Genomic DNA, 27,248 nt, shown 5'->3' on the forward strand with positions numbered 1-27,248 from the left:
GTGTGAAAATTTTAAGCAGTGTGAAAAAATGTTATAAATTTTATGTTATACATAAAAAAAAGTCTAAAATTTTTGCAAAACCCATTAAAATATATAAATTAGTAATAGTAATAATTAAAGGAAAACGTAAAATGTTTAAAGAAAATGTAAAAATAATTTTAAAAAATTCCATTAATTAAATAAAGTTTTATAAAAAATAATTAATACCTATAAATATTTGTTTGTGTAATACCTACCTACATTTAAAAATTAATAAAATAATAAAGCGAAAAATGTAAATTTATTAAAATCTTTTATATAACAAAACATGTATTAATATTAAATAATCCCGCAAGTCTCATGTAAAAATAAACGAAGAAAAAAATTGATTAAATTGATTTGCTTCAGACGTAATTTTTCATTCAAGTGAAAAATCGATAAAAGTTGCTGTATTCTTCATTCTTATCTGGCTTTTTTGCTGGTGTGCGTGAGTGTCGAAGCCGGTGAATTAAGCTGTCAGTGTGTGTTTTTGTTGTTCCGTTCTTTTTTTTTCATATCGACGCGCAGTGTTATAATTTTTGTTGTTTTTTGTTTACACCCTCTTCCACCCCCCAAACAAAAATACGAAAACAAAAACCGTTACATACTTATTTACCACCCTCCAATTTTCTTCGTATTTCGGCTGTTACCGTTCTCTTAGCGTAGCAAAACAAAAAAAGTCAAAAACAAAATAACGAAAAACATCTGATAAAAAAAACTAGCAAACAACAACAAAAGTAATAAAAAAGTAAACAAAACGTAAGTTTATGTCAGACGGTAGCCATACACCACCTACACAAAAATTACATTCAACTACAACTACATACAATAATTCAGTTTAACGTAAAATTTTGTTGTTGTGTTATTGTTTGTTTTTATTATATTTCTTATAAATGTCATTCATGTGATATTTACATTCAAACACACACGTACTTGATTTCAATCTGTCTTATCTGCGATAAAGTAATTTGTTTGTTTTTTTTTTAACTTGCGGTATTTTTTCGGTGTTTTTTTTATTCAATTTGTTAGAAAATCGTCGGTAAAGGAAGTGTTTAACGTTGCAGCGTACGGATGTCAAGCAATTTTTCAAAAATATGCAAACCCTAAGAAAGAAAACAAGCCCCTGTAAATGTAAGTATTTTATTTGTTTTTCATTTTTGCAAAAAAAATATTTTTGTTTACATTTCAAATTAAACGTAAAATTCAGTTGAAATTTAAGTGGGTGTAATAGTGTAGTTGCCAGATTTTGTTTTAAAATAATTGTTGAAAAGGTGACCAGTAAGGTTGTCGTTCGAATAAAAATTCTTCGAATATTCGAGGAAGAAGTTAAAAAAAATTGCTTAATTAAACAATCAGCCCAATTATGAATACAAATTCCCCGGGAGTTTTCTCCCTTTTCCCATTTTTCGTATTCAAATTCAATGGGAAAAAACTCCCGGGGAATTTTTTATTCATAATTGGGCTGAATATCAATAGTTTCTACATTCGTTTTCGAATCGACTTTGGATTAACATACCAATATCAGAACATTATAAAAACGAAAACCCTCCGACCTAGGAAATATTAAAGGATCTGCAATATGGATATACTATATATAATCCATTTTACAAATTTACCGAAAGCTTTATACGAATTTAAAAATACTTTGGATTCTAAAGCCCTTCAATCAAGATTTAAAAAATCGTGTCCTTGTTGATGGTAAGACATAAATTTCGTTACTTGGAATTTCAACAATTTTGAAAAATAATTCAGTTTACCAAAAACTTATAAAAGAATTTCCTGAAATTCATAACGTATAAACATCAGTTCACTCAAAATCAAACAACGTATATCATAACATTGAAACGTCAGGACCAACAGTTAAAGCAAAGATAGATTCAAAAAGACTAACCCCCATTTTCTCAATCTCTGGTTATTTTCTATCGTGGCGATTTACTGATAGTTCTCATACAAAAATTATATTAATTGGAATTATATCGTTATGATAAACTATAACCAGAGATTGAGAAAATGGGGGTAAGCATTGCTAAAAACGAATTTAAGTTCATGCTAGAAAATGGTATCATACGTCCATCATAAACTATGTTGGTCAATTGTCCTACATATGGTTCCCTAAAAGAATGGAGATTGGCGAATGTCAGTTGAATAAAATAATCATTCCTGATCGATATCCCATCCCATTAATTACTGATTACGTTCGTATTTTACACGGTCGATTCATCTTCTCTAAAATTGACCTCGTACCATCAAATACCAATGAATCCAAACGACATTCCCAAAACTGCTGTTATTATATCAATCGGTTTGTATGAATTCCTGAAAATGCCATTTGGCTTACGAAACGCAGCACAAAGTTTCCTAAGACTAATAGATGGAAAATGCCGATATTTAAATTTCATCTTCGTGTATATTAATGACGTATTGATTGCATCGTATACTGAAAAACAGCATGTAGAACATCTTCGAACTGCTTTTAAACACTTTAAAATTGTAGTAAATCCAACAAAGTGTGAGTTTGGATAAAATAAAGTGGATTTTCATGGATTCCTATGAAATCCAAATGCAAGACAATTACTAAAGTGTATCTCAAAGGTTCCGTTAAAAACGAGAAACGTTTAGTGATCCGGAATACAGAATTTCAAGATGCATCTGAGGATTATAAAACGCAGATAGCTAATGCAATAAGTTAGCCCACCCAGTTAAAGATACCCCACTTTCTTTTAAGGTCATGCTTTAGACTTTGCTCTCCTGAACAAGAAGTAAATGGTAATTTCCAACCCCTTGCATTCTTTTCCAAGAAGTTGAGTCATGTTAAAAATAAGAATAATACTTATGATCGTGGATTGTTTGCGGCATACGAATCCATGAAACATTTCCGGTATTTATTAAAAGCAAACGAATTCACTTTATTCACTGATAATAAACATTTGATTTCATTTGATGTTCAAAATCCTTTAAATAGCAATACAGACAGCGTAGACATTTGGATTTTATAGGACAATTCACAACAAATATTGTCCATATATCCGGCTCATCTAACAATGTTGCTGATGCTTTACCTTGTATAAAAGATATATCATCAATAAACTATACAAAACTTTCTGAATCGCAACGTAATGAAAAAAGTCTTTTGAATTAGCTAACCAGTTTTCAACTTCAGTTGTGTCAATTATCAGGTAGTAAGTAGAGATGTGATAATGAGGCATAGAATTCGACAATCTTTCGCATCCGGGCATTTATTTCTCAACATTTTGTTTTGCCACAAATGAACAATGATTGCAAAATTCCTAGTCTTGTCAAAAAACAAATAGGACGAAGCACAATAAAAGTAAACAGGTTAACTTCCCAATAACCTCACAGAGATTTATGGTCATACATATGGATTTAGTTGGTCCATTTACAAAATCTGAAGGATTTACTTACATATTGACAGATGGCCGGAAGCTATTCCTTTGCACGATTTTACAGCAGAATCAGTAACATTTGCTTTTGTAAATAATTGGCTATCAATATTTGGCTCTCCTGATACAATAATTTGAGATCGAGGTAGACAAAAATCTATTGGCACTAAAATTCAAAACACCACAGCATAACACCTATAATCCAATGGAATGGTAAAGCGGTTACATAGAACTCTCAAAACATCAATATCATGTCACAGTGAACTAAGACATTATCCATAATGTTCTTAGGGCTACGTGCATCTTTTAAGGAAGATCTACAAGCCTCAGCAGCAGAATTTGTATATGTATGAGAAAATGTTTCTCTTACTGGTGATTTTCTAGAATCGAAATTGTCATTGAAAGAAGTAATATTAAACCCTAAAATCACAACCTTGAATTAATCTTTCAAATACAAAATTTCTTCGAAACGAATAAACTTATTCACGAACGAGTCATTCAAAATTCGAAAAACCAATCCAAACCTTCAAAACATTCGAAAAGGGTGACTTTTGTGTAGAGGGGGAATAATGGAGTTAAAAACTACAAATTCAATTTTTAATCTAATTACCTTTATTATTTATTTATGTTTTATGAAAAATTTTCAATAACATTTTTCCATTCTTGATTTAAATTTAAAGAAAGTCAAAATATTTTCTTCACATTATTGTCATATGTAAATACCTTTAATAAATCTACACTATAAAACTTTTTAAACATTCGGAATTGAGCTCTGGGTGGAGAAAGAAGCTGTCCTTTTTTGCTGTCTTTAAGAGTTTTGCGTTTCACTCTCGCAAATTTGATAAAATTCATGCGTCTCGCTTACAAATGTACTTACATTCACCCCAGGAATATGTAGATAAAAAAACAGAAACAAAATTACCTTGTAGGAATGATTTTTTGTATTTAAAAGTCTATCTGAATTCATTGCTCCATGTACGAGTTATTTGATCGTAAGCTAACAATGGTTTTTTGAACAAAAAAATGAATGGCTTCGACTGGTGTTGAACCATTAACATCTCGTACTCTACTAAATAAATTAATGTGCTGGGTTACGACCACTCATTACAAAATGATGTATGTGGTAACTATTTAGTTGCCATTACAAAAATTCACAAAATTTTTGGTGGGATGGTGTTATTATTGAAGATAGTTAAGATTTTTAGTGAGTTATTGATCTCAATGAGTTTCTTTTTTTAATAGCGCACAGAAATAATAAAAATATGCATTTCAATAACTTCCAAAACAACTTAAATCAATTTCCGGTTGCAGCGAAAGAGGGATTTCCATTAAAATGTACCCAATCTGGTAGCACAATTATAGCTGTTAATGCAAAACTAAACTTGACAACTCTACTCATGTAGAATGCAGTATTGAGAAAAAGAAAAACATCAAAATCGCCACTGCATTTCTCTTCAATTGTATGTATTTATCTAAAACGTCATCATTCCTCACTTCTCTAACACAATTTGTATAATTAGAGGTCAATAATGTTGATGAAAATGCAATCAATGTTTAAATTATTATAGCGACTTTTTTGCGGATAACGATACAAAAAGGAACAGCTGTTTAAAAATAGTGGTGCCATATTTTTTTTAATAAATTGCAATTACATTTGTTTTGCTCCTCCATTCGTACAGAGTCGTATTTTATATTTGTTTTTGAACTTTCCATGACTGGAACGGCAGCGCAAAATAAATGCCCGTATGTCAAGCAGCTCTTTCAAGCAGCCGTGTAAATTCCCATAAGCGCTTGAAGTTGTTTGATGACCTAGTAAAATTAATTTTGTCATGCAGGTAAGGATTACATTTGTTCGTGTGAAGTGACAGCTTGATGTTGTTTTCTGTCGCAGAATTTGTTTTTTGTGGAAATCAAACACAGAGCAGAATTACAAATTTTTTCTCATTTCTCTTCAATTGTTTTTGCAACAAACAACTTCAGGAAACGAACAAGCAAACAAACAAAAAAATTTAGTGGCAGCTGGAAATCAATTGTGTTTAGTTATTTATTTAATATAATTGTTAATAAATTTTAAAGAAATTGTAAATTAAAACATAAAAATTAACTCAAAAGCAAGCTGTACACACTTTCAAGAGAGAAGAGTGAAAATAAATTAATTAAAAAAATGCTGCTGAGATCACCCAAATTAGAAATTGAATAAAAACAAACAAAACGCAAAGAACTAACTAACTAATCAATGTAGTTAAATAGACAAAAAAATTAAATTCCAGTTATTGAAAACAACTAGGAAGAGGTGGTGTAGATGGCAAGCAGGCAGACAGACAGACTACAATAACAATAAGTGAAAACATTTAGAATAAATGAATGAACAAAATTGTGTGATGGCAAAAGTAAAACTATTTAAATGATACAGATACATAAATGGAGAACAAAAAACAACAACAAAGAATGCAAACACAAAACATTTAGTGTAAAAAAAACGACAAAGTATTGAAAAACAAATTGATGATGGGCTCGAACTGGCTCTATTCTCAATACAGTATTAAGTAGTATTGTCCACTACCCAATGGGTAGAGTATAGAATATAAATGAAAATTTCAATATGTATATTGAAAAAAACAAAGCGAAAATCAACAGAGAAATAATTAAATTTCAACCCAATAACAAGCGTTAATAATACCCCACCCCACTAGCCTCCAGGTGTGCACACTCGCTCTTGCATACTTTAAACGTAAATTGTGCAAATTTTTATCCAAATCCACAGAGCAACTGAAGCAGTGGCTGCAGAAAAACATCAAACAAACTGTATTGTTATTTAATGTTATTGTTATTTTTATGTGTATTTGGTGCTGGTCTTGTTGTTGCTGTTTTAGTTTCGTTATGATTGTTTAATTCAATTGCCGCAATTGCCGTTTCATTAAAATAAGAAGACGACATCATACAAAAACCTGAAATAAAAACCCAGCAAAAATCACATCATTTAATTCTACTGCTTGCTCTACTAGTAAAAGTTCGCAATACTGCCGTCTATGTGTAGCAGCTAGACTAGCAATTGTTTGCAGCCCGTATCAGTTTCATTTGTCTCATTATGGTTAAATCATTGGTATCCAAATTATCGTCTGCCTCTTCAACCTTATCGATTGCCAGTAGTTTTGGTAGCAGCCATGGAAAACATCATCATGATAATACGGCTGCCTCTTCTACAGCTTCCACCGCCATCTCTGGGGATAATTATTTAAAATGTAAATGTTTATTTTGTGTTTTAATTATATTTCTTTTATACATTATTTATTGCTAATACTTATATACATTTTTCTCTAGGGATTTGGGGCACACAAAGCTTTGTAATCAGCAAATTTGTAATGAAATCATCAATAGAATTTGGGATTTAATATATTTTTATTGAGGAAATTAGGTATTTAGTGTTAATATTTGAAAAAACTAATGGTATTTTGATTATTTAGCTTAGATTTCATGTTGCTAGTGATTGGTTGATTTTGTAATAGAAAAAAGTTGGTATAATAATATAAGTGTATTAGTTGGCCCCAGGAAAAGTTTATGCGAAAAGTTGGCCTAAGCTGCAAATTTGTATGATTTTGTGAAAGAAACTTCTCCAAACATTTTCAAAATTTCATTAAAATACTTCTTACGTTTCAGAATTAGTCGTGAAAATACGCTTTTCCATTTCTACATTGTTAAAACCAACTTTCCGAAGACCCCAAATAATTTACATACTATATCCGCTATAGTCTTGGTTTGGTTGCTATTAAAATTTAGGAAAATTGGATAATTTTTCTCTATATTTCTCTAGGGATTTGGGGCACACAAATCCTGGTTTGGTAACTATGTATTTAAATTTAGGAAAATTAGCCCACAAATGGCTGATATATAAGCAAAAAACAGCGAATACCTCGATTTTTTTTACATATATCTCAGATAGATCAGTATGTATTCAGAAAATATTTATGTCAAATGAAAGGTATTTCAAACACCAGCGGACCCTGTACCATGACTTAGAATTAAATTTCGGAGAAAATTTTGACTTTCGAATTTTTTTTAACAAAAATTTTGTAAAAAATTTAAAAACAAGTTTTTGAAAAACACAATTTTTTTAAAAAAAATTTTTTTAATTTACAGAAAATTATACTAACCCCCAGTAACACGAAGTCTGGTTATGTGTTAACTAATAGTTAAACTGACAGTTTTCATACAAAAATAATTTTAACCGACAGTATAACTATTAGTTAACGCATAACCAGGCTTCGTGTTAATGGGGGTAAATGAAATTTTTCGTCAAAAACATTTTTTTACCCAAAAAAAAATTTGGTATTGAAACAAAAAAATTTTTAATCGAAAATAATAGTTGGAAAATATTAAAAAAAGTTAGGTTAGGTTCCATGTGCAGCCGCCACTCGTCAAACAGCACCTTTCAAAACTGATCCCATTGTGATGCTCATGAAGTAAATAGCTCGATATTTACACTACATCCGTTGTTTCCAATGTAAACCAACCAGATTCGTCTCAGATTCATCCTCTATAACTCGTCTAAACACTAGAGCAAGGGGGTTTCAAAATACGTTCCCTCAAGTTTGTCAGACCGAACATTGGCTGAATAGGTGGGAAATATTCTTCACGTCTTCTTCGTTTCGATAGCTTCTACAGTAATTGTTATAACGGAGACTCATGCTTCTAGCATGTGATCCAATTAAGCAGTGTACTGTAATAAAAGAAACAATTAACTTTATTTGCTCATGACGTAATTCTATAAGTAGATTCGTCCTGCCGGCATCGTTTACGGTGCAGGTAGACCTCGATACAGCCCAATTATGAATAAAAATCCACGTGAGTTTTTTCCCTTTTCCCAATTTCAACATTGAATTTGAATAGGAAAAGGGAACAAAATTCTCGCGGATTTTTTATTCATAATTGGGCTGATAGACTCTGCTATACAATAATCTTACATTTTGCAACGGTAATACGAGAAAAGAGATCAATCGCCTCCTCAGCTCAAATTAAAAATATGAATAGAATTTCAGAGAAAATTTTTAATTTTTTCCAAACAATTTTATTCGTCCAAAACTTTATCGAAACCATTGAAAAAAAAAAATTTTGAAAAAATAAAAAAATTTTGATAAATTTAAAAAAATAGAAAAAATTAAAAAAAAATTTTGATTTTAAATTTTTAAAAATATGTACGTAAAAATTTAGAAAATTATTAAAAAAAAAAGTAAATTTTTTTCGTCAAAAGAAATTGGGTTTCAATTTATTCAAAAAATTAATTGAGAAAAATTTTTTTTTTGGAAAAAATTAAAAAAAAAGTTTCGAAAACAATTAAATTTAAATTTATATAAGCCAAAATTGGTACTCCAACTTGTTTATACTATAATTTAAAATTCCAAAATTATAAATGTAGAAATTTATAAAATCGCTTTAATACCTACAAATTTCTAATTTAAATATTAATCTTAAACCTTTAACATGTATTCAATACAAAATTCACTTTATCTCTCTCTCTCTTCTCTTTTCAGATCGCAATGATCCGGGGCGTTTTTTCGGCGATGGCGTGCAATTCAAAGCCAAACTTATTGGCATCTTGGAGGTGGGCGAGGCACGTGGCGATCGCATGTGTCAAGAGGCCTTACAAGATCTAAAAATGGCAATACGAGCCGCGGGCGAACACAAACAACGCATCACCATACACGTCACCATCGATGGCCTGCGCTTGAGAGATGAGAAAACCGGCGATTCACTTTATCACCATCCCGTACACAAGATCTCATTTATAGCACAAGATATGACTGATTCCCGTGCATTTGGTTACATATTCGGTTCGCCCGACAGTGGTCATCGTTTCTTTGGCATTAAAACCGATAAAGCTGCCTCTCAGGTGGTTTTAGCAATGCGTGATCTCTTCCAGGTGGTATTTGAATTGAAGAAAAAAGAAATTGAATTGGCACGCCAACAGATACAGTCAAAATCACTGCATCATCATGATGGCCAACATCAATTGTCCTCATTGTCATCGCTAAAGAGTGCTGCAGCGGCTGGGACGGCGGGCCAAAATGATCTGTCAGGGCTGGGAGGTTCAACAACATCGGCTGCTACGCTTAGCATGTTGAATACCATGGTTAGTAGTTCAACAAATACACCAAATACCAGTCGTTTGGGTGTTAATTTGGATTCTAAGGGAGCTTCCAAAGAGGTGAAGCTTTGCTTAATATTAATACAAGAATTTAATTTTTACTTAAAACCAATATATTTTGTAGATTTCTCCCGAGTCTGTGGCTGATTTAGTAGATTTAGAGCAAGAGCTTAGTTCTTTGCAAAGAGGTATTACACAAATGGAACGTATTACACCCAATGATGCACATTCTCAGCAAACCTCCACGTTGACCTCTAACGCTGCAAAAGCTACCACCACTCTGGTGGGAAGTGGTGCTGGCGGCGTTGGTGGTGGTGGTGGTGGCGGCAGTGATGATCCTTTTGGTGATTCCTTTACTAGCTTTCCGGTATATTTAAAATTAATGCTTTTGGTAGTTATAAATTCCTTAATAACTTAATACATGCCTGTTTTTCCCCCGTAGACCTTACCACCTCCCGAGCCGGGACGTCTGCGTAGTAAAACTACCACTAAACCCAATGACATAACCATCACCAACATACCCACTACTACAGCCGGTAATTCCTCTTTACTTTCACCCACTGCTACACAGACCCGTCTAACACCCGTCTCTGCAGGTCTTAATACGGCAACGGTTAATTTACAACCCCTGGACGATGATGATGACAATTGGCTGCGCGAACTAGATGCCCACAGCGATGTCTTTGATACCTCGAAAACGGTAGTGCCCGGCTTAATGGGCATGCCACCTTTAGCCAGTTCTCTAACCACAGCTGTGCCACTACCCTCTCGAGCCCCTCTAGCTGCCCGAGAGTCATCCGATACGCCACCCAATCATATTTACGAAACAGTTTCATGTTCCGCCAACCCTATGCCAGCGGACATGGCCGAACTCTCAAGTATTAGCAATAATGCGACCAACAATGCCGATACCAACACAAATAATTTAGCCAATAGTTCTAGTCTATCCGATATATTTCAAACGGCTGCCGCGGAGTCAGCACAAAACTCTAAACTGGATATTAAATCGGGTAAGTGGAAAATTTTGTTGTTGCTGTTGTGTTCTATTTACTGCATTACGTTTAAGATATTGACTTTGTATTTAAGTTGAGTGTTGTTTTTTATGTTTCCCACTAACCCAAACAATAATAAAACACTAACATTTGACCAATCAATTTAACAATCATCATGATATTATTTTCAAATGCTTTTTGTGTTTCTTTAATACTTGTATCATTATTCATTCTTTTTCTGAATAATTTCTTCTATACTCTCGCACTAAAAAACTAAAAAAAATATTGGTGTCATAAGAATGTATATAGATTTTGGAGAAATTGTAATATGTTTATGTATGTATATTATGGAGGTAAAAAACTATCTACGAATTTTCATTTTAAATTAATGAATTTAAATGTTGTTATTAAATTATGGTAAATGTATATACAGTGGTTGGAAGACAAACAGGCATAGAGCTTTAATCGATATTCAAGTAATCAAAACAGGTGTAACAATTTGATTTTTTCTTTAGACCAGAGTTTTATTTAATAGTTTCTATCTATCTGCTAAATATATATCTATATATATGTATCTATTAGCTAAAATAAACAGAAATGTTAAATTATAACTTCCTAAAATGTCAGGCCACAAGCAAAACTCGTAGTACAAGTTGTTTCTATGCATTCATCAAAACTAATGTAACTCAAACGATTAACAAAATTTCAATTTACTATATTTTTTTAATAATAATGAATATTTTTAATTTTTTTAAATCTGGCAAATATCGCAACTGATCATAGATTGTTGAACTATTAAATTTTAGTAGTTTTTATACACGTCACCAAAATTATATATGTATATTTAGGATCCTTATAAGGATCTTCGGCTCTTGTGTTGGCTGAAATATGTACGTTTTTAGGTGGTCTCAGATATCCTATCCTGATTCAATATAACAAATATTTTCATCAGAATTTGTGATATTGAAAATTATCATGACCATTTTTGTCTATATCTCAGATATTGAATTATGTAATAGGCAATGAATTAAAAAATTTTTTTTTTGGAAAAATTAAAAAAAAAAATTTCGAAAAAAAATTCAAAAATAAATTTTAAAATTTTTTTCCCCAACATTTTTTTTATTAATAATAAAATTTTTTTTTTCAAAAATTTTAAATAATAATTTTTAAAGTTTTAATTTGTATTTTAAAGTATAAGTCGAAATAAAGTTTTGTCTTGTTTTTCGTTAAAACAAATTTATTTAAAAAAAAAAAATGTTAAAACTTAATTCACAAATTGCTTGATTGAATTTGAAACTTTGTATTCGAAAACTTTACAGGATTTTGGTTTAATTTAGTTTTAAAAAATTAACCGGAATGAAATGCTTTTTTGAAAGTCTAGGAAATTGGAAAGCCTTATCTGAGGTAGCTAGGGATGCCAATCCCGAAATCCCGATCCCGAAAATCCCCGGATCGGGATTTCCCGAATCCCGGGATTTGTGAAAAAGAATCCCGGGATTTTTCGGGATTAACAAATCCCGGAATATTATGAGATTTTTGATATTTTAGGAAGATTTTTGAAGTACCCAAAATACCTAGAAAGCTAAATTTCAGCATATTTATAATTAGTGACCGAATTTTACAGTTGTGGGTACAATATTTTGTAAGGGGTAACTAAAGTTTGGTTGCCTCAACTGAAATTCTTCTTTATCAACTGACTTTATGTGTGCAACCGAATCATTCGATTGGCAACAAATTCGGTTGCTATCACGAATCTGTTTTCTCTGTGTACTAATCTCGCTTCAAATCCAAACGCAGACAGATTTTTTCATTTGAATCAGGGAGCAGCACGTCTACCTTGCATTGACAGACTTTTACACAATTTACACTTTTTCGAAATTTATGTTCTAGTTATTTTCTGATGGGGACTATGGGCAAATGTAGCCCGATTTCCGCAATGCTTTACAGTATAATTTCAGAGTACTTACAACTTATTTTGTGCAAAATTTTATAGGGATATTTAGGACTGCTCAAACAGTACTCCGGGGGATAATTGTATGGATGTAGGGAAAATCATGGACCATTATATTTTAATTCAATGCATAGTTTTAGATTTGTTATATTTTTACTTAAATATATTAATGAAATTAATAGTTTTTATTCTTGAATTTGATGTTTTTGACGTTTAACTAAAATCCCGAAGTCCCGAAAAATCCCGAAATCCCGAAAAATCCCGGGATCCCGAAAAATCCCGGGGTCCCGAAAAATCCCGGGATTTACATTTCAAAAATCCCGAATCCCGGGATTTGTAAAACCCAGTCCCGTTTGGCATCCCTAGAGGTAGCCCAATTTATGCAGCAAAACAGTGTAGCAAATCCAATCAAAACAAAAGGACCGAACCGCAGACAAGGGTGAAGCATCACATTCATTATCCATAAAAACATGCAGTATAGAGATCTTTCTCTCGATCTCGACCTAGATAGCGAGTCCGGGTCTGATCAACTACGCAATCAGTCACACAATACTTACTCTAGAGCAGTGGTGCTCAAACACATACCATCCATAATATACACTGTATATTATGGAGGCAAACTATCTACGAATTTTCATTTTAAATTAATGAATTTAAATGTTGTTATTTTAAATTATGGTAAATGTATACACAGTGGTTGGAAGACAAACAGGAACATAGCATTAATAGATTTTCAAGTAATTAAAACAGGTGTTGCAATTTGCTGTTTTCTTTACAACAGAGTTTTTTTTATAAGTTTTTAATTTAAGAGAGAATCTATTTATTAGCAAATATATAAAATACAAAAAGTGTTTCTACCTATGTCCGTTATAGACTCTGAGACCATACAACCGATTAGATCCAAACTGGTATCATTGGAAAGGAAATTTTCTGAATATGGTTTTGGACACCTAAAAGACTACATTAGGTTCATTCGGTGATTTCGTAAAGAAGATTTTCGAATTTTCTCATACAAACATTTTTCATCTATATATATATAAATGGAAATGTATGTTCCGAATGAACTCAAAAAGGGCTGGACAGATTTTAATGAAATTTCCAGGGAATCTTCAGAATAGCCTAGCGGGTAACACTCTAAAGTAAAATTTTTGATTTTCGGTCTGTGGGCGGAGGGGTGTGGCAAAATCAAATTTATACATTATATCGCTAATGTCATCTATATATATAAAAAACCGCTGGACCGATTTTGATGAAATTCGGTCTGTGGGCGGAGGGGCGTGTAAAAATCCAATTTTTACATTATACCGCTAATGCCATATATTTGGTAAAAATGGATGTGTGTATGAATGTTCCGTATGGACTCAAAAATGGCTGGACCGATTTTGATAAAATTTTCACGGAATCTTCAGAAAAGCCTCAGATTTTTGATTTTCGGTTTGTGGATGAATAAGAAATTTCCATATGAAATCTACTTTTAATCAAAAAATGATGATGTTAACAAGCTCGATGAACACCAAATGCAATTGAAAGTGTCTGGCGAAACAATAAAATACAAATCGATTGACACAGTAATGAACGAAGAACGAAGAAGAATGTAGAATTGTCCTACATAATTTTTGAATTCATTCGAACCAGCCGAAATTCCACCACATGTATTAACATTGAAGGTTGGATTACCGACTTTTTCCGACACTGTATATTAAATTCGAGATGCAATATAAAACAGATGTTTTCTAAAGGCCAGCAACGCGGACCGGGTTCAGCTAGTTAACTAATATAATAAGAAATGTTAAAATGTCTGCCAACATGCCAAACTTGTACCACAAGTTGTTTCTCTTATCCACGTCACCAAACTTACATATACTAGGATCGCCTGGTGGCCGAAATTCGACCACTTTTAAAACGCTTTTTACCACTTTTTTTCTAGAGAAAAACCTTTTTAAAACATATATGTTTCATCAATATTGGTGGACAATAACATACTTAAAAGTGTACTACAAAAAAACGTGTGGCCTATTTATATATAAGATTAAAAAAATGGTATTACTTTTTCGCGGATGTCAAAAAAGTTCACCCCACAAAACGCGGTAAAGTTTGGAGATAATTTTTTTTATTGATTTAATCCAAAAAACGCAAATAGTTTTTTTTTACAAATATATCAACCTGACTCGAATCTATATTTAAAATTTGCGGTAACGGCTCTTCGGCCCTTGTGTTGGTTGAAATGTGTATGTTTTATGAGGCCTCAGCTATTGAATATTGAACAATATGACGACCGTTTTTATACTCGTCCCCAAATAACTTACAGATATGATTCATACATTAATACATCAGCTATAAACCATGTTCGGTTGCTATTTAAAAGCGAAAAAAATCGGCAATATATCAAAGTCCTTCTACATAGTAAGTTTGGCCTACAATGGGTCGAAATCGGGAAAAAAAAATTTTAACCTGAATTATTTTTTTCACCAAAAAATTTTTTTTTGTTATACATTTTGTTTACGAATAAATTTAAAAAAAGTAAATTTTTTTTTTAAATTTTGAAAAAAAAATTAAATTTTTTTAATTTTATTTTAAATTATGTATAAATAACATGGTGAAGGCATAGCCGAATATAGCTCTCTTACTTGTTTTAATTTCTTTTGTCTATATCACAAATATTGAGTTAGGACATAGGGAATTGTATTAAAAATTCAAAAACCTGAGTGTGACATAAAAATTCGAATCGAATTTATAAAAAAATTACCAAATATTTTTTTTCGGAAAAATTTATTTAAAAAAAAAATTTAAAAATGTATCTCAAAAAATTGTTGAATCTATACTTGATTGAATTTGATACTTCGCATTCGAAAACTTTACTGGTTTTTGGTTTAATTTAGTATTAAAAAATTAACCGGAATGAATAGCTTTTTTGGAAGTCTAGGAAATAGGAAAGCCTCGTCTGAGATAACCCAATTTATGCTGCAAAACAGTATAGCAAATCCGACGACAAAACATGCTGTATAGAACTCTTTCTCTCGATCTCGACACTATATAGCAAGTCCGGGTCTGATCAACAACGCAAACTAACAAACACTTCACTTACCCATCACATCTGTATCGACCTAACGATTTTATCGTCTCTTAATCTCGAGTTCGACACTATATAGCAAGTCCGGGTCTGATCAACTACGCAAACTGTCAAACAATACTTATTCTAGAGTCAGACCATTTACCCACAACATCTGGATAGTCCAAAGGATTTCATCGTCTTTGAATGCTGTACTTACATTAACCAAAACAAAACAGACCGTCACGGCTTCATGTTGTATAATGTACAAGTAGCACAGAGGAATTTCCTGATGGTCGAATTATTCGAAAATACCTGACACAGAATTATATACCGATCGAAAGTCGAATTTTTCCATATTTTGCTACTTCAGAAAAACTAAATTGATATTTTCCGAGATCACCTGTTTGTATGTTCATGTTTTTCTAAAATCTTTAATCAATTTCTTTACCAAAACTTTGTTGCCTAGGTTAGAAGATGTAGTGTATAGAAAAAAGTATAGTTTCACTCGGAGACCTATGCGAATTAAGTCAAAATAGAAAAAATTATTGGATCAAAAGATATGAAATAACTAATAAAGCTAACAATCCCAGATTATTCCATAGAACAGAGTGCCTGAAGAATAATGAAAATATCTGATCTCTCTAACCAAATTATACACCATTGAGTCACATCAGATAATATGATGTACCATCTTACCTAACTAAAACTGGAAAACCGAATGATTTAAACTTTTGTCAATGTCTGAATGGAATCTGAATAAGCTGAAACAAAATTGATCGGAATAGGAACTGTGACAGGCCTGATAATAATGGATTGTTAACATAAGAATTACTACGAATAAAAAATTAAAAAATAAAACAAATAAATGCTGGGTATTTAGAATTCTAACTTGTGTTAACTCCAAATTTCTATTCCTGTTTAGCTTATTGTTATTTTTTGTGCTGTTACAATTAATTTTAACATTTCTTGTTGTTGTTTGTTTAGATTCTAAAATATTTTTTGATTAGTTGAACTTTTATTTGGGCTATGTCCCTGTTTGCTTTACATCCACTGTAAATTATTGGAAAAATAATTGTAAACTAATAATATAAGCATATTTTTTTGGGCGCGAAGCGATAATTACTCTTTTAAAATAAGTAATTGGAAATATAAATTCAACTGTGGCCTGATGACACCAATTAAATATGTAATTGGTTAAAGGTCAGCTTAACAAAACCACCAGATTGCTAATGGTATGGAACTGACATAATACGAATATCCCGGACACTCTACAAAATATGTCTGCAAATGTGTATAAACAAAGGGGTATTGAAAAATACAGGCACGATTTTTTAATTTCAAGACAGTTGTGAGGAAAAGCAAATTAAAAGTATTATGGGATGTTTCCTTTTAACAAATTAAAATTTTGAAAATCAGCCCTCATTAATTTTTAATAAATTAATGAGGGCTGCACCTTCTACATTTTTCATTTTCGAACCCATTAGGTAGGTTAGATTACGTGGGTTAATAGCAAATTAGCGAGTTCACTCGGAGGCCTTATTGGCCATTGTGGTACCCCTAGAAATACTATTCCCCTTATGCTGAGAATTCATACATGAAAGGAGAATAGTTTCCCTCCCTAATTTCGTTGGCTGCTTCGATGTGATGCCTGTGGTCCCCGTGAGAACCAACCGGTACTTCTAATAAATCTGATCATATTTACTAGTGATACATCTCTGAGACAGTGCAGATCATGAAAAAGAGCTCTATAAAGATGTATTAAGTCTATGCTCTTGTATGGCTGGGCAGTCACATAGTAGGTTTATATAGTATATTCTGGATCGTTATTGATAGAGGAGTCGATATAGCCACATTCGTCTGTTGATATCAACATTCCGAAGCCCCCAAATAATATTCAATATATTCGCTCGGTTCGGTTGTTATTTAAATTCGGGGAAAATAGGCCTACAAATGGCTGAGATAAATTGTTTTCAGTCACACGAATATTGCTCTCTTATTATAAGATATGATGATGCTGAGTTCCAAAAAATCAAGTCTATGTTCATTTTATTGACATAAATGTTCCTTTTATTTGTTTCTTTAATTGTTTTATTGTTTCAATCACAATTATTAGAATTCTTGCACATGCACATTTTATCCACCAAACCACTCAGAACAACTAACCAACCAACCAACCAACCAATCAGTCAGTCAAACAGTCAATCAATCAGTCAATCAATCAAAACCACCAAATCAATGAGTATTTCTTTCTATAACTATTTTATACTATTGTATGTTGTTTTATTTGTTTTGCAATTGATAATAAATAAAAATTAAAGAAATGAAATGAAAAATAAATAAATAAATAAAAAAAAATTGTCGCTGTTTCGTGGTTAAACAAAAAACAATAGATAGATAAAACAATAAAAAAAGCTTTATTGATGATTGTGTGTTTTGTCCTTTTGTCCAAATTGATCAGATGCTTTTACAGATTTGGATCCCTTAGGTACTGGTCGCACCAGACCTTACGTGGATAAGAAATACTTTTTCCAAGAGCTTAAAAATCCTCCAAAAAAAGTACTCAAAGATTTGACAACAACTAATGCAATCACAACAACTACAGCTATAACTGCAACGGCAGCTAACATGATGATGGCTACGGCTACATCGACTGGTATAAATTTAATGGCTGAAAATCAAATGAAAAATATGTGCTCAGATGACATTTTGAACTTAGGCGATTTAGAATCGATGAAATCAATACAATATCAGCAACAGCAATATCATCAAAATCAACAGCAAGCATATAAAATGACAAGTGCCACCTCCACCTCCACCACCACTACCACTTTAAATACTTTACTAACAACATCATCAACAACAACAACAATACCATCATCAACAACAGCAATAATATTACCAACAACAACAACAGCCAATACAATAATTAACCTTGCAGGTACAACAGGTACTATCACTACTAATACTACTACTATTATCCCCCGTACTGTTACTGCTAGTACTACTAGTAATAATACTAAGAATGCTAGTAGCTCTAGTACTTCTACTACTGCTACTACTACTACTGCTATTAATTATAATAATAATAATAATAGGAATAATAAAATTGCTATTGCTATTGCCACATCAGCCACTACTAGCACTGCTACAACTGTCTATAATAGTCATGCCTCATTAGCAACTTGTTCCACCATCACCACAGCCACCACCACCACCAAAAACACCAACACAATTTGTGCCACAAATAATTTAATTGTAAATGTATCTAATATTAAGAATAACATCACTGCTTCTTCCTCTTGTGCTTCTGCCACCACTACTTTAAATTCTGCTTTTACTCGTACATCAACTTCTTTAATATGCACTTGTCCCACCTCCATAATTGTAACATGTACAACAACCAATGCATCAACTAATAATAAATATACAACTAACAATACTAATTATAATAATTGTAATAATAATAATAAAAATAACAATAACAATATTCCTAACCATACTAACAACATCAATAAAAATACTAGTAGTAGCAATCTCTTACTAACAACAACCAATCATCATCAATCGAAACCATCAACATCACTAGCCAAAAAATCAATGCCCATGTCCATGCCTTTGAATATGATGGCCATGAATATGAGCAATATGAGTATTATGAGTGTTGGTAGTTCTGGTGAAGGTGGTGGTGGTCAAGGTGGTTCGGTCTTAGCAGCGTTTCAAAATGCATCATCTTCATCATCATCATCAATAAAACCAATAACAACAACAACATCGTCATCATCATCTTTCACCACCACCACCACCACAACAACAATAACAACAACTCCAACAACAACAACATCATCAACAACTACTCAGAATTCAACTACTTTGAATCAAACTAATACCTTACGTTTTTCTCGATATCATCCTCCTCTAGAACCAGTTGCCGTACCCGCAGCTGCTACCGGTGATCCCGTCATGTTGCCCCGTGACACCGATCCCTTTTCGCCGACTCGCAAGAAAAGTGATCCCTTCGAAGAGGGCGGTGATCTATTTTCGAAATTGGATCCCTTTGAATTTGAATTTACCAACAGTGGCATTGGTGAGGTGGACATTACTCGGAAAGCTGCCACTTCTTTATCGCCCTCAACGGTCGACCAACTGACTGGTAGTGGTGCGCAGGTTTCCCAAGATCTGTTGGCCGGCCATTTGCAAGTGAATTTACCACCTGAAGGTGACTCAGCGCAACCCATTAGTACGGTGCGATCACGTCCGGTACCCTCGGCCATGAGTGCTGTAACAAGTGGTGTTGGCATAGCGCCTGCCTCAGGAGCCACACTACCTCCTACTTCGATGTTGAAACAGCAGACAGTCGATGTGATTTCCAGCATATCGAATAAGAAAATGCCTCATCTTTTTGGCCAATCGTCAAGATTTTCCAAACGCGATTCGAATTCCATAAACATGAGACGCCTGCAGGAGTCGGATTCTCTTAGTGAAACAGAAACCGCTCCAGAACCTCCACCCCGACCAGATTACGCTATATGCGTTGAACCTCCACCCTTACCACCTAAAAAGCAATTCAATGATTTTGTCATAAGATCACGCAACGGACCCAGTCACAGCTTGAGTTCAACGGTAAATCAATCAATGGCCGGCAACCGTTACGATAGTCTTAACTCAGTGCTGGCCTCTAAAAGCCAAACTGGACGTTCTGCCAACACAGATGTGCCTCCTATACCGTTGCCTTCACGCCGAGTGGGACGTACCGATGGCTCTTATCCCGGGCCGGGAAGGCCACGCAAGCCCGGTCATACCGAAGATGATTATTTGGCACCCATATCTCTAATCGGCTCCGGCACAGGTAGCTCCATTACAAATGCCAGTATAATGTCAGATGTGCCTCCTCTGTTGCCGCCTCCCACACAAACATCCTCCAGGGCTCGGACTCAACGTCAACAATCGCTTAATCAGCAAAGTAAGGCGCACGATATATATGAAAACAAAAGTGAAATACTGCAACAGATCCAACAGCAGCAACAACAACAACAGCAGCAGCAGAAACAAACAATATTAGAACATCACAGTCCCGCTCCAGGGGCCATACATACCCTCACACAACTCCTAACTCTGGGCATCGATGAATTGGCTGTTAAATTAAATGTGCCTACGAGCAAACTCTCGACAATGACTCTGGTTGAATTGACCTCGTATCTGTCGGAATTCTTGGAACAAAATAAACCCACTAAAGTAGAATACAAAGTGGAAACCTCTCAAGAGAATACCCAACAACACTCAGCGCCTATATTTAAGGTGAACTTTGATCAAGAGGCCACATTTGTAGCGAAATTTGATGATACATTCGGAGAAGATTTTCATCAACACTCTTCGGCAGGAACTTCAACCAGCTTTGAAGCGAATTTTGCCCAATTTGATACAGTCAGTGTGGAGCCGCCCGGGCAGGATAATACTCAAAATGCCAACTTGGTGCCATCAGCAGATCGTTATGCTGTTTTCCGTGAAATTATCGATCAAGAATTGCAACAGCAACAGGAAAGTGTTGATCTAATAGGAGATGTTATGGAAACGGAAATTCCTCACGCCACGGATGAAGAACCATTTGAGGCTACCACTATAACCGACTTAGACATGAATGTAACGCATCAAACTGATCTTTTAAGTGGCGATATGATGGAGGTGCCTGGACCCCAGCCGCCCAAAATAGACACCAAAATCTCCGAGGTATTGGCCCAGGCTAAAGATCGCTATGCGGCTTTGCGTGACTTGATATTGGTGGAAAATCTGTTTGACAAACCAGCACCCAAACCGCCTTCTATTACCACCGATATGGAAACGTTGGGACATAACGATAACAAATCACCCTTCCAAGGTTTTAGTGGTTTTAATGATGACGAAGAAGATCAGGACTTGAGACAACTAATGGATCAAGCCTCAACTTTGGATGCGGTCACTCAACAGCAAAGATTGGGCCTAGTAGACAGTCGTGGCTTTCTAGTGGAACCCTCCTCATCAGCCATAACTGTGGAGGAAGATGAAGACGAGGAGGAGGAAGAAGAGCGCCGGAATAATGGACGTGAAGACACTGGTGGCTTAAGCAGTGCCGATAGCAATGAAAAGGAACAAGACAAAGACACCATGCCAACAACACAATACGAACAATTAGCCAGCTCCAATCAACAATTGGAGGAGATTGAGGAAAAACCCGAGATCTTTAATGATAATCCCCAAATTAGTATCACTCAAAGTCAAATGCCCACCAACAGCGACAGTAAATATTTATCGGTGGTTAGTGTGGCTTCTTCGGGCCTATCGGGTTCCAAAGATGACTTGGAAATCGACGATTTAATGCATAGAGCCATTTCCAACTTGTCTCTAGATTCTAGAGAACGTAATTCACCAGCCATAGCGCCCCAGCAACAAAACACCCACTCAACTACTACCACCATGACGCCACCGCATTTCAATGATGTCAGCACATCACCCATACCCCTGCAAAGGTCGCCGTTACCTTCTCTAACTAGCCAACAAAATAAGTCGCCCAACAACAAATCACCCCAACAAGTATCGCCACTACCCTCTCAACTCACAGTGGTTTCGCAAATAATCGATGCTGCTACCAAACAAATACAAAGCGATGCTATATCAAAGACTTCTAACGATTCCTGGGCCACTTTTGATACACCGCAACACCAACCGGTCATAGCATCCGATAAACGGGCCAGACCTGCGGCTAAACTTGTGGCAAAAGCCAACAATTTCCTTAATTTACCACCACCTCCCGGCTCCATTTCGAATTGTTCTCAAAATGATAGTGCCATAGAGTCGCCTTGCTCTTCGGATCCACGAGAAGAAGCTTGGCACAAACACACCATGGGTGGTAGTAGTTTATCGCTGGGACATCAAGCAGCTCCCTTAGGTGGTAGCACTTCAGCGCAACGACGTTATCACAAAAAAGAACGACAAAATACTTCCTCCTCATCGCGGGATCTAAGCTGGGATGAAGATCAAGGTAGTATACCGCCAACTCATGTTCTGGACTATCCGCCGCCAAGTAAACGTTTGTCTGGGCAATTACAAGGTAGTCTAACGACTGACCGTCATGGTTACTATCGACGTCATGCCAGACGCATGAATTCCTGTGATGATGAATATGAGTAAGTAAAGGTTTTGCAGAGAGAGAGACAGTAAGTTTTGAAAAGATTTGCTAATATTTTTGATTGAATTTTGATTGTAGTTATGAACAAGACTATACCACTAGCCGCAGAGACAGGGAGCAGTGTAAATATAAGCATAGTTTGAGCAGAAGTAGGGATAATTTTGAAATGGGTAAGTAGCCGAAAGACAGAGATAGAAGAAAGAGTTTTCAGAGATTGAGACATTCTAAACTTTTGCAGATTCTCCTGGCTGGTATCACCATCATGGTCCCCAACATCCACATCACACTTGGTCCTCCCAAGATATCGAACAGGCCCGGGGACGCAACTTTGAGCGCTCAGCCTATGAAAGAACCACTTACGGACCTCCTATTTACGATAAAAGAGGTGTGGGTCCTCCTCTACCACCCACTTCCAGTTACGATAGACGTTCGGCTGGTGGAGGTGTCTATGACAAACGTGGTAAATACTATCGTGGAGATTCCAATCCTCGCTCTGCCGAACGCATTTACAATCTGGACGATTTCGATGAAATGTTGGCTGCTTCGGGAAAAATTCCCGCACATCTGGCCTCCATGTACGAAGAAATGAAGGCCGAATGTTGTTCGCCTCCATTGCCAACACATCGTCAACAACGTACGTCCGACTACATGTATGAACGTGATCGCAAATCTTTCGATCGTGAAAGTCTTGAATCGTACGAAGGCTCCAATGTGGTACAACGGCGACGTAGACGTAGCTATGATAGTGGCGGCATACCCTCGGATCCTTATGGCAGTTGTGATAGTCGTGATGAATACCATGGTCGTGAACGTTGTGTGATGACGGCCGATAAAAGTCGTTCGTTGCGCAAATCGTTGAAATCCTTACGTGTTACGGGTGATATTGATTATGATCAAGATTCAGAAAAGGAATATCATTATCGTGATCAAAGATCACGTTGTGATACTAGAAGTTTGCAGAGACCTAGTCAATTAACTACTCAGGGCGTTGGAGGGGTTGTTGTAGGAGCTGGCGGCAGTGTGTTGGGTTCCCAGAGTCGCATTCGCAAGAGTAGTGGTTCAAGTCCCTGGGACGGGGAAGGTAAGTCGAGTTTGTTTTATTTTTATGAGTATCTAATGAAATTTGCATTTATTTTTTTGATTTAGAACCTCCTTTGCCGGGACAAAAAACTACTCCGTCCTCTTGGAAACGCCCTTCCAGCGCAGCCGAGGCTGAACGACGAAGAGCTGCTGTTAAAGGACAAACACCTTCCGGCTCGGATGAAGATAAAGATCGCAGGTATTTGAGGAATATTTATTTTTTTTCTACACAAATTGTTTATATATGATTCGGCACAGCCGAATATAGCTTTCGTACTTATTTCAAGTGATATTTATTTGAATTTCGTTTTATAACACTTTGTTAGATACCGCAAGAAGAGGACTACACGCAATAAGGATTTACCAGGCATTCCTAGCAATGCTGGTCGATATGGCCGCAGTGGCAATTATGATTATATCTCATGTGAAGATCTGGATGACGATGCCGAGGATTATGTGGACGAAGAAGAAGAAGAGGAAGAAGATCGTGGCATTGAACATGATGAAATTTCACCAGCGGATGAGGACAAATTTGCTCGTCTTGAAATGCGTCGCCATGAAATGCACAATCGCATGATGGATGCCCATGTTAGAAGGAGAAAAGAGGTGCCACCACCAGCACAACCGCAAGTAAGTTCGATGGCATACCGTAAGGGTGGTAAGGGCGGCTACATAAGAAGGCCTTTACCCCCACCTACCGAACCCAAACATCCCCAGGACTATGGCTTCGACGATGATGATGGAGATGATGGTGAATATGAACAGACACCCACGCCCAGATCGAATACAAGTAGTGCTTTACCCACAGCCACACCAAATGCTAGTACCAAATTTAGTTTTGATGTAGGTTTCGAATCTGACTTTAATCAATCCTCACCGCCCCCGGCACCCGCTGGTACAGCCTCCAGTTGCAATTCTACACCAGCAGCCAATGTCAGTGCCGCCAATACACCGGCTTCCAAGTCTTCATTTAGATTTTCCAATGACTTTTCAGCTGGCCAGGACCGGGAAAAACATTTCCAACATCCCCCGGCGGGTTCCTTGCAGCAATATGATTTAGAAAACCGAGGCATATCGCCGCAAACCTCTCAGACCCAGACCAGTACACCAAAGCTACGTTTCGATGACAATGTCAAGGTGTCACAATTCGATGATGCATTTGAGGATGACTTCTCCAAGGCCACATTTGATGCCTTCCAAAATGATGATGTGCAGTGGCAAGAGTCCATACAGAAAACAACCAAACAACAAATACGCAATAATAAATTGCAACAACGCCAGCAGGATTTGATTAAGAAATCCGAGTCGGTAAATATATTTGCCAAAAAAGTCGAAGATCCCTTTGAAGATGATGAGTTCTTTAATAGTCCTCCTTCTACCATACAACTCACGGCCAACACAGCAGCAGCAGCAGCTGCAAACGATAAAACCGAAAATCATAAAACAAACGGTAATGGTGGATCGGGCGGTAGTAATAATGGTGGTGGTGGTGGTAACGCGGGCAGTACAGCAGGTTGGGATGATGACAATACAAATTTCGCCAAATTTGATGAAAACATGTGATTTGATAAATTTATGGAAAATAAATCAAAAACTAATATAAAACACCAAACGAATTGTTACAACCATTTGTACAACAATACAAACGCAGCGAATATCTGGGATGGCGTTAACATTAACGAGGAAGATGATGACAATTATGCTGAAATAGATGTGCTAGCCACCAATGATTATTACTACATCACAAATCTAAATCAATATTATGAGCAGCAGCAACAGCATTATACTGCAAATAACTCTACATCTCCTTATAAACATGACCATCCTCAGCATCATTATAAATGTCCGCGCATTGAAAACAAAAAACCTTTATATGATACATCTTCCTCGTCGTCCTCATCATGGTCTGATTTTACTACCAACAATAATAAATATAACCTGAATAACAACAGCAATATTAAATATCAATCAACAAATCGTATTACTACAACATTTAGCAATTTAAAATGTCATCATCATCCATCCCACCATCCTCATCATGTGCCACACCATGTGCCACATCATCATCAATCAATATTGGAAAAGCCTTCAACAGCAATTAATTCATTTAAAGGCCTATCATTGGGTGCCTCTACCACTTCCTCTACGAGTGTTTTACGCAACACACAGAAACGTTGTCGCCGTAAGTTATTCGCTTTTAATTTTATGTTGAAAAATTTTATAACATACCGCTTTAAATATGACATACTTTAAGACTATACATAGTACATATATAAAGTGCATGATGTTTTACAGAAATATTTAGATACGTATATGATTTGATTAGATTTTATATGTATGTATTTGTATCAATTGCATTTAACATAAGCAAGTTAGTTGAATGTAAGCCACATTTTTTGTCATTTTATAATTGTTTGTAATTAAGTTCTAGTTTTTGGTTTGCTAGTTAAACTAGGTTTAATTTTACGTTTTGTTAAACTTAAAACAAATTGTAATCATACCAAAAAATTCTTGGTAGCTTTAAATTATTTTGTTCATTATTAAATTAACCCGGGAGATGATTTTGAATCAAAAATATTTATAGAACAATTGGTTCCAAATTAATCCTTTTATCTCATAAAATATAAATATTCTAAATCGTTATAGATAGCGGAGTCGATATAGACTTGTCCTTCTGTCTTCTGTTAAAATCTAGTTTCTGAAGCTCCCAATTAACTTACAAACATGATTCATACTTCAATATAACAGCTATAGTATTGGTTCGGTTTCTCTCTTACTTTTCTTAGATGCTTCAAATTTCTATAGTTTCAGGGGGTTAAGTGTAATTTTCTAAAATCTAAAACTACGACGCCATCTATCCTATAAAAACAAACTTTACAGAATTACTCCTCACGTTTCATAAAACATACGTTTAAATGTTGGCCCGATTTTGTTCAGTAGTTCTTGAGTTTATCGATTACGAACAATCACCGCTCTTTATACCCTACACCACCATAGTGGGGAGGGTATAATGCGTTTCTGCAGATGTTTATAACGCCCAAAAATATTAGTCTAACACCCACCTTAAAGTATACCGATCGACTTAGAATCACTGTCTGAATCGATTAAACGATGTCCGTCCGTCCGTCTGACTGGATGGCTGTCCATGTAAACCTTGTGCGCGGAGTACAAGTCGCAATTTTGAAGATATTTCGATCAAATTTGGTACATATTATTTTTTCGGGCCAAGGACCAAGCCTATTGAAACTGGCTGAAATCGGTCCATTATTTCACCTAGCCCCCATATAAATATCCTTCCGAAATTGGACTTTATCCGTCATAAATGTTTAATCTAACTACCACCCAGAAACTAGAGCCGATATAAACAATTTGTAATGAAATTTTCCAAATTTTTTTTTATTAAATTCATTCCAAATAATTTCGTTTTTAAACCAAATTAAAAACAAACGCAAT

The 27,248-nt window shown here is 35.0% G+C and overlaps 2 protein-coding genes across 4 annotated transcripts; both read left to right on the top strand.

Moving 5' to 3' along the window:
• Positions 1-666: 666 nt before the first annotated feature.
• Positions 667-25,358, top strand: Dab (DAB adaptor protein). 3 transcript variants are annotated; one of them, XM_065503882.1, is made up of 10 exons: positions 667-777; positions 1,048-1,149; positions 8,948-9,621; positions 9,686-9,928; positions 10,004-10,571; positions 19,476-22,713; positions 22,794-22,885; positions 22,954-23,796; positions 23,862-23,994; positions 24,122-25,358. In XM_065503882.1, the coding sequence occupies exons 2-10, from the start codon at positions 1,113-1,115 to the stop codon at positions 25,356-25,358; spliced, it is 7,065 nt and encodes a 2,354-aa protein (XP_065359954.1). In that variant the 5' UTR covers positions 667-777; positions 1,048-1,112. The 3 variants fall into 3 exon arrangements, with proteins under 3 accessions (XP_065359954.1, XP_065359953.1, XP_065359952.1); XM_065503881.1 differs by lacking the exons at positions 667-777; positions 1,048-1,149 and adding an exon at positions 5,596-6,661 and having other exon boundaries at positions 10,004-10,097; positions 10,158-10,571; XM_065503880.1 differs by lacking the exons at positions 667-777; positions 1,048-1,149 and adding an exon at positions 5,596-6,661.
• LOC135953719 (uncharacterized) lies at positions 12,975-19,430 on the top strand. Its single transcript, XM_065503696.1, has 3 exons — positions 12,975-13,182; positions 18,015-19,329; positions 19,415-19,430. Exons 1-3 carry the CDS (start codon positions 12,975-12,977, stop codon positions 19,428-19,430), a joined length of 1,539 nt encoding a protein of 512 aa, XP_065359768.1.
• Positions 25,359-27,248: the final 1,890 nt, after the last annotated feature.

The sequence above is a fragment of the Calliphora vicina genome, chromosome 3 (assembly GCF_958450345.1).
Source record: "Calliphora vicina chromosome 3, idCalVici1.1, whole genome shotgun sequence".
NCBI classification, from domain to species: Eukaryota; Metazoa; Arthropoda; class Insecta; order Diptera; family Calliphoridae; genus Calliphora; species Calliphora vicina.